The sequence below is a fragment of the Plasmodium falciparum genome (assembly GCF_000002765.6).
Source record: "Plasmodium falciparum 3D7 genome assembly, chromosome: 9".
Classification (NCBI taxonomy): domain Eukaryota; phylum Apicomplexa; class Aconoidasida; order Haemosporida; family Plasmodiidae; genus Plasmodium; species Plasmodium falciparum.
In genome coordinates, this window is record NC_004330.2 from 1057817 (window position 1) to 1067500 (window position 9684).

Here is a 9684-nt window from a genome sequence, read left to right on the forward strand (position 1 = left end):
ATTCTATAAATATATTTTTTTAATTTTTTATTTTATTTTATTTTTTTCTTTTTTTTCATAAAATGCCTTCTATAATATAAATAGGTACATCAAACTTTTTTTATTCTTTCAATGTAACTTACTTTTTTTTTTTTTTTTTTTTTTTTTTTTTTTTGTTTGTTTTTAAAAGACTACACAATGAATGATTACTAACGTGTATTTATATTTTTCTGATTTTTTTTTTTTTTTAATATATTTAATAATTATATATCATTTTCATTATATGAAGAAGATTCTATATAAATATAAATATACATATATATATATATATATATATATATATATATATATATATATATTTAATAGGTTGTTAAGATACTACTAACTTTTCTTCTTATATATCTCAATATTATTATTTTATTTTATTTTTTCCACTTCCTTTCCTTCCCTTTCCTATTTCATTCATTTTATAAAATGAACAAGTTAAAAAGAAAAAAAAGGTGATCTGTTTTTCATTTATAATTATAAAAAATAATAAGAAAACATATACATATATATATATATATATGTATCTCTATATATATATATAATATATGTATGTACATGTAAGATTATTACATATATTGTTTACAACTCTAATTATAACTATACCATTATATATATATATATATATATATATATATATATATATATTTATTTATTTATTTATTCATTTATTTATTGTCCTTTTTCAATACATAAATTAATAACAATAATATATATATATATATATATATATATATATTGTATATACAATTCCTTTCATCTATATATTTAAATAAATATGTATATCATATGAAATATATATATAAAAATATACAAATATAAAATTATGAACATATATAAATATAAAAAAAAAATGAAATTAGAAGAACCAAATATCTATACATAAATAATATATATATATATATATAATAATAATAATAATAACTAATTATATAAATATATATTAATATAATAATATATATACATGTATAATAATACATATATATATATATATATATATATATATATATATTTATATTGGATAAGTATATGAAAAATATATATATAAGAAAAAATTAAGTATAGAAATATAAAAAAAAATAAATAAATAAAAATATAATAAAAATAAATATCAGCATAAAAGTAACTCAATTTTCATATACTATATATATTTTGTTTAAAAAAAAAAAAAAAAAAAAAAAAAAAAAGAATATACGATACGAACTAATTACAAACGAGTATATTATATATATATATATATATGTTAATAGGCACGTATATATGTATACATATATATATATATATATATAATATAATGAATTATGAAAAACATATAAATATGAAGTATACTTATATATATTATATATATATAAATCTTTTATTTAAAATACTATATATTATATATATAATAGATAAGAAAAAAAAAAAAAAATACATAAAAATGATCTTATATAAGTTATAATATATATATAATAGATATTAAAAAAAAAAAAAAAAAAAAATTTATATTTATATATGATATATAAAATAATATATATTTTATATTTATTAAAGGATTGAACTAAATTTTACTTATAATTAAGAAACTATAAATAATATTATATATATGTAAATATTATTATATAATATATAATATATATTATATATATATATATATATATATATATATATATTTATTTTTTTGTTATTTTTATTATAATATGATAAAAATAAATATGAAAAAAAAAAAAAAAGAGGATAATACATTTATATAAATATTATAAGAGGAAAAACCATAAACTTTGTTATATTTATTATATATGTATATAATTATATATAATTCTTTTGTTTATTTATTTTTTTTTATTTTATTTGATTATACATTTATTTATAGTTCGTATAAAATAAACTGAGAAACGAAAATTTTCAAATATATTATATAATATATATAATATAAATATATGTTAGTCTTTTTTCTTATAAATAAAATTATATATTTATATATCATAAATTATACTTTAATTTTCTATGGATAGGCGCATAAAATAATTAATAATAATAAAAAAAAAAAAAAAAAGAAAGTTAAAGATTATATATGTATATATATATATATTATATGAATATTATAAAGACATATATAAATTTTATATATTACTATTTATTATCAACCATACTTTGTCATATTTTCTTATAATTTTTAATTGTGAAGCAAAAAGAAGATATTTTAAAAGAAAGCATTTTAAAATATTTTCTTGTACGAAGGAACATTTCTTATAAATATAATATAATATAATATAATATAATATAATGTTATGTTTTTTTTTTTTTTTTTTTTTTTTTTTTTTTATATTTGTTCCGATTATATATGTTTTATAATTATATATATATTATATAATTATATAAAATTTGATATATTTTTAACTTTTTATCATTTGAAAATTCTTAATTATATATATTTTTATATACATTTTTATACATAAAATTATAAAAAAGAAAATATATATATTATAATATATATCATATTTTGTCATTTTATAAATATACATTAGAAAAAATTAACATTGTTTTATATATTTTTATAATTTATTTATATTATTATTATATATATTTGAGTGAATACTTTGTTTTATTTTTAAATATTATTTTATTTTATATTATATTATTTTATATTATATTATATTATTTTATTTTATTTATTTTTTTTTTTTTTTTCAAATGCGTATTCCGTATATTTATTAATATCCCAGTACTCATGGGGAATAATGAATGTACACAAATAAAAAGTTGGAAATAAAACAAAAAAAAAAAAAAAAAAAAAAAAAAATATATATATATATTATAATATATTATAATATATTTATAGCTTTAAAGTAGTATCTTAACATGTATTATTTTCAATAAAAAAAAAAAAAAAAAAAAAAAAAAAGGCGCCCTACAAGTTCATATTATATTTTTTTACGGTTTGAAAGAATATATATTTTTCCATTTAAAACCAAGGATCATTAATAAAAAAAAAAAAAAAAAAGTACAGTAAAATATAGGAAGAAAAATAATATTATATTATCTTTTTATAAAAATAAAAAATAAAAAAATATATATATAATAAGATTTATATTTATTCATATCGTATCCTTTTTTTTTTTTTATTTTTTTTATTTTTTTTCCAATTGTGTGTGCATAATATAATTAAAAAAAAAAAAAAAAAAAAAAAAAAAATACGAAATTACAAGATAACGTTCGAATTTTAAATATATGCTTTTTAATATTATAATATATATAAAAAAAAAAAAAAAAAAAAAATGATAATTATAAGTACATCATAGGAACATTATCCGGATTATTAAAAATTAATAAACTTATTTAAGGAATAAAAATATATATATATATATATATATATGATATATAAGATTTGAAATACTTTTATGTCCTTAATTATATAAATAATTAATAATTCCTTATTTTTTTTATTTTATCTAACTTGCATGCTCTTTTTATATCAAAATAAAAACAGGATTAAGGGAAAAAATTAAATAATTCAACTTATATAAATATATATTATATATATATATATATATAATATTGCAAATAACATAGGAAAAGAAACGTATCTCATTTTTTTTTTTTTTTTTAATATTTTTTAAGCATATATAAATTTTAAAATAAAACTGAATCAAGTTTTTCGGTCATTCTAACTTTCCACAAAATAATAATTATATATAAAAATAAAAAAATATATATATATATATAATATATATATAATCTTATTATTACAATATTATTTATTCGTTCATTCATTGAATAAATTCTTAATTATATATATCCCCAGAAAGTAGGAAAAAAAAAAATATATATATTATATATATATATATTATATATTTATTTATTTTTTATTTTTTTTTTTTGTAATAATTATGAAAAAGTATATTAAAAAAAAAAGAGGAAAGAGAATATTATTAATCTATATTTTTGTAGGATATATTATATTATAATAAAATGTGGTTCTCCATTTTGAAACTGCTGCTAAAGTAAATTTAAGCACACACAACGAATTTTTATACATTAACAATTTTTAATTTTTTTTTTGCAAAAATTTTATATTCATATATGTATTTAATACACTGAAAAATCATAAACCTTTTCTTTCTTAATAAAAAAAAAAAAGAAAAACGTACGTTTATTTAATATATATATATATATATTTATATATACATACTTTTTTTTTTTGCCGTTATGATTATATGGGTCCATATTCATAACATATTATTATAAGTAATTATTTTTTTCCATTTTTAAAATATAGAATATATATATATATATATATGTATAATTATAGATTATACTAAAAACTTAAGGGAAAGAAAAAAAAAAACGATAAAATTTGAACAAATTATTTTACATAAAAATGTAATATATATAAAATAATAAATCAATATAATATAATATATTATATATATATATATATTTATATATTTATTTATTATTTTTTTTTCTCTTTTTTTTTTGCGTTTTTTGGTATTATTGTGTACTTATAAATAATATAATATATATATATATATATATATATATAACATATTTATAATAATTCTTTGATTTTATAAAATTTTTTTTTTTTTTTTTTCTAGTCGTAAAATTTAAAACATTAACTAATTATATTACAGTCAGTTGGGTTTTATAAGAAAAAAAAAAAAAAAAAAAAAAAAAAATGTACATGACATGACATGACATGACATGAATAGATATAACACTATAATTTTTAAGAAAAAAAAAAATATATATATATAATATATATATTATATATATATATATTATTTATATATATAAGAAATATATAAAAAATTAGTCGTTATATATTTTATAATTTTTTTTTTTTTTTTTTTTTTCTTTTTTTCCTTTTTTCTTGTTTTTGTTGGTTTGTTTTATGATTTAAGAACTTGTAAAGGTTTATATTAATTATATATATAATATATATTATATAATATATTTATTTAAACGTACCATGTTCATAAATATAAAATGAATTATATGCTTTCATATCATATCATATATTTTGTTTTATTTTATTATTTTAATTTTATTATTTTTTTTTTTTTTTTTATTAAAAAAGCACATGCTTAACAACTTTTTATTTTGTGAAATAAATAAGAATAATATTTTTCTATAAATTTTATCATATTAATTATAAAAACATAAATGTATTTTCCTTAATTACACTATACATTATATTAATTTAGTTTCTTCATTATATTTTTATAAAATGATAGGTACCATATTTTCAATTTTGTTTACTATTATTAAATTGTGTATAGCAACCTCTCCAATTATTTGTATTATCTTGATATTTGTACTGAATAAAAATAACACACCCGATGATAAAAAAAAGAAACCAGATTTTTATTTTGAAGTAGATTAAAATGGAGACAAACAAAACATCTTGTTATTATTTCATAATGAGGAATCTTTAAAAAAAAAAAAGAAAAAAAAAATAAAACAAAAAAAAATAAAACAAAAAAAAAAAAAAGAAAAAAAAAAAAAAAAAAGATAAAAAAAGGAGAACAAAATAAACCTTATGGAACAAATGTGGATAAATTATTCAAAGAAAAGAAACTGATTTAAACAAAATATATAAAATAATATAATAAATAAAATGTGATTTAAAGAAAAGAAACAGTAATTACAGTGTTAAATATTTATATTTGAATGTCTAAGTATTTTAAACCTATTTATGAACAGAACAAAGGCAAAATAGCTTCTTTTTTTTTCTTTGTGAAAAATATGTAATCAAAATAAAAAATAAAACAATTTTCCTAAAACGACATTTACAAAAATAAATTTGGGTTAAAATTTTCTACACATTTAGTAATTGATAGATAAATATATATATATATATATATATATATATATATATTTATTTATTTATTTAAAAATGCCATATGGATAATATAATATTATATAATTCATACAACATATATTATGATATTACATGTGTTTATATTATCTATAATATTATTGATAATTTGATAGATCTGAATGATTTTTTTTTTTTTTTTTTTTAAAGTATTTTACTTTTATTTTTAGACATAAATAATTTTTTTTTTTACTTTCGAACCATATAACTTTATATACTTCATTTTTTTTATGTACACAGAAGATTTACAAAACTTTTAAAACATAAATATATATATATATATATATATATTTATGTATTTATGTATTTATTTATTTATTTTCATGTCATATGAAATAATGTGATAAGATAAAAAAAAAAAAAAAAAATTTATATAAAAAATATAAATAAGTAAAATAAATTATGCTTATATATTTAACATATATTGTGAAAGAGAAATGTTTCCTTCTTATAAAGAACATAAAAAAAAAAAAAAAAATAAAACCTTCTCAATTTTGTCTCATGAGATTTTTTTCCTTAAATATATATATATATATATATATATATATATATATATATATATATTTATTTATTTATTTATATATTTACATTTAACAATATGTGCATTAAAAATAAGTCATTGGTATCTTTATTATTTTTTAAAGCAATGTCACTTTTTTTTTTTTTTTTTCTTTCGAAGGTAAATGAAATGGGAAAATACATAAAAGGGGCTTCATATATTTTCCTGCACATATATATATATATATATATATATATATTTTTTTTTTTTTAAGACATCTTTTTGTTAAGCATCCTATATTTGTTCATATATCATATCCTATAAATAGATATGATTCATTTAATGATTATATTATTTAAATTGTTATAAATATTTTTAATCACATATATATTATATATATATATATATATATATATATATATTTATATTTATATATTTATATGGGCGTATCTATTTTTGAAATGAAATTTTTTTTGATTATCTTGTTGTGTGTTACATAATATGAAATTTTAAAGGAAGAAAAACAAAAAAAAAAAAAAAAAAAAAAAAATGAATACAGACATTTCAGAGAATAACGATACCAATATTTATAATGCAACAACTGAACATGAAAAATTATATTCTATCCATTCTACAATGAAAAAAAAAAATTATGAATTGATAAATAATTCTGATGAAACGTATAATTATATATCTCATCATAATTTGAAAGATTTTAATAATGATGTAATAACTACAATTCAAAATGATGATAAGGATACAATAAATTATCATAAGAATGATGAAAAAATAAAACATGTAGAAAGAGAAGAAGACAATATAAATAAAACACATATAGAAATGTTAAGAAAATTAAAATCAAACCAAGAAATAGTAAATCAAAAATATAAAATAATAATAAAATGAAAAATATTATATATATAAACATGTGACATTATATATATATATATATATATATATAATATATATATATATTTTTTTTTTCTTGCTCTCTTTTTGTTAATAGAATTTAAAAAGAGGTGAAGAAATAAACAAAAATGTGTGTACATTCTTGTATGATGATTTTATATTATCCAAAAAAAAAAAAGGGTTGAATAAAATTATAAATAAATTATCTCTCAATACATTCAACTTGTACTTCCGAAAGCATTCGAATTGTTATATTCAAGTTCCACCAGTAAGAAATATAATGAATATGATAATATATATATATATAATATATATATTTATTTATTTATTTATTTATTTTTTTTTTTTTTTTCTTTGTGAGGTCCTAAATTTATTGAGAGGAGATATAGACGATATATTGATTGGTCTAAAATATTTGTTTGATAATATTGACGAAATAAATTTCCTCATTTTAAACTTTTTAAACAAATTAAAAAAAAAAAAAAAAATTCAAAAGAATAAAGTCTTATTACATTTGATAGATTTTATATTAAATAAACTATTTGAAAATAATTTGAATTATAGATATAAAAAGACATGCATTCTGGATTTTTATGATAATTTGATGTTTAATAAAAATACATTCTTCGAGTCAGGTATTGAATGAATTTTCTACGGTTATAAACATAAAATAAAATAATAAATAATTATGGAGAATAATATATATATGTATATATGTATATATATATATATATATATATATATATATTTTTTTTTTTTTTTTTTTTTTTTTTTTTTTTCTTTGGACCTGGATATTTTACTAGGAATAATAAACGATGCAATTAATATAAAAGACTTAAGATTAATATATTTCTACAAACATAATATTAAAATGAAGAAGGAAAAAAATTTCCTTGTTAAAAACAAAATATATAATTATGATAAAAATAGAGAACAAAACATATTACAAAAGAGGGATAACAAAAATGAAGATAATACGGATCAACAATATTATCATAAGAACGATAACATTAACAAATGTAATTATTTTGTAATAAATCAAAGTACTCATATATTAAATGAAAAATATTATAGAAAGAAAAGAAAAAAAAAAAAATTTGTATGTGGTGAAATTCCATTACCTAACAAAAACATAGGTATTCATAAATATTTAAAAAACAAATCAATATTTGATAATCATGGTTACAATAATTTGGTTATTAACAACAAGAAAGAAATATTCTACAATATGGATAAGTGTGTTCAGAAATATATATCTGATCAAAGAAAATGTGAAGAAAGCAAGACTAATATATGTACCTGTATTCCTAATATTATTGTAAATGTAAATAGTGATGCAAGATTGAGGTAATTTTACAAAATGTAAAGTTTTTAAAATAATAAATAAGCAATAACGTTTTTTTATAACTACTCTATTATGTTTTCACATGAAAAAAAAAAAAAAAAAAAAAAAAAAAAAAAAAAAATCACATATATATATATATATATATATATATATATTACTCATTTATATCAACTTCTTATTATTTATAACAGAGAAATTATTAATACAGCAAAGAAAGAAGTCAGAAATGTAAAGAACGTTTTAATCAAAATCAAAAAGATCGAACATTTAGTTGACAAACTAATTAAGTACGATAAGGAAAATATTATTGTAGAGGATAAAAATGAAGAGACAAAGGAAAAGAAAAAATGTGCACAAAACAAATTGAATATGACATATGAACAACAAGGAGGAGAAGGAAAAGAATATTATTTAGATGAAGATAAAACAGGAGACAGTCAACATAATGAACATGTGGATAATGAAAATATTAAATGTATAAAAAAAAAAAGTAATAACCAAGATATAAATATATACTTAGAAATGAATCAAAGGGGTATAAATAATGATCATATAAATGATGATCATATAAATGATGATCATATAAATGATGATCATATAAATGATGATCATATAAATGATGATCATATAAATGATGATCATATAAATGATGATCATATAAATAATGATCATATAAATAATGATCATATAAATAATGATCATATAAATAATGACCATATAAATAATGACCATATAAATAATACTTTAAAAAATAAATTAAACGAAAAATGTTTCCTTCAAAAGGATAATTACATAAATAGTAGGGAAAAGCTAAAAAAAGGATTAATTAAAAGAAAATACAATGAACTAACAAATGAAGAGAAATTAAAACATTGTAAACATAAAAACGAATTAGAAAATTATCCCAATATGAGAAAAACATTTTCACAAATATTTTCATCTGAGGAAAGGGAAAGAAAACGAAAAAGAAAAGAAAAGAGAAAAAAACAAACAAACACAAAAGATGATGTTGATAGAAAGGATAAAAGCGATAAAGATAATAAA

The 9684-nt window shown here is 14.8% G+C and overlaps 2 protein-coding genes across 2 annotated transcripts in view; both read left to right on the forward strand.

The window, feature by feature from the left end:
* Window positions 1-5236: 5236 nt before the first annotated feature.
* Window positions 5237-5392, forward strand: PF3D7_0926200 (conserved Plasmodium protein, unknown function; the record flags this gene model as incomplete). Its single annotated transcript, XM_002808912.1, has 1 exon — window positions 5237-5392. One exon carries the CDS (start codon window positions 5237-5239, stop codon window positions 5390-5392), a length of 156 nt encoding a protein of 51 aa, XP_002808958.1.
* A 1543-nt stretch (window positions 5393-6935) lies between these two features.
* Window positions 6936-9684, forward strand: part of PF3D7_0926300 (protein kinase, putative) — a gene marked incomplete at both ends in the record, with an annotated part of 5566 nt that continues 2817 nt past the window's right edge. Inside the window, 5 exons of the mRNA XM_002808913.1 lie at window positions 6936-7259; window positions 7393-7563; window positions 7657-7930; window positions 8099-8642; window positions 8832-9684. The exon at window positions 8832-9684 is cut by the window's right edge and continues 174 nt beyond it. Of these exons, the coding sequence (XP_002808959.1) occupies window positions 6936-7259; window positions 7393-7563; window positions 7657-7930; window positions 8099-8642; window positions 8832-9684 (2166 nt within the window). The remainder of the gene's footprint in view (window positions 7260-7392; window positions 7564-7656; window positions 7931-8098; window positions 8643-8831) is intronic.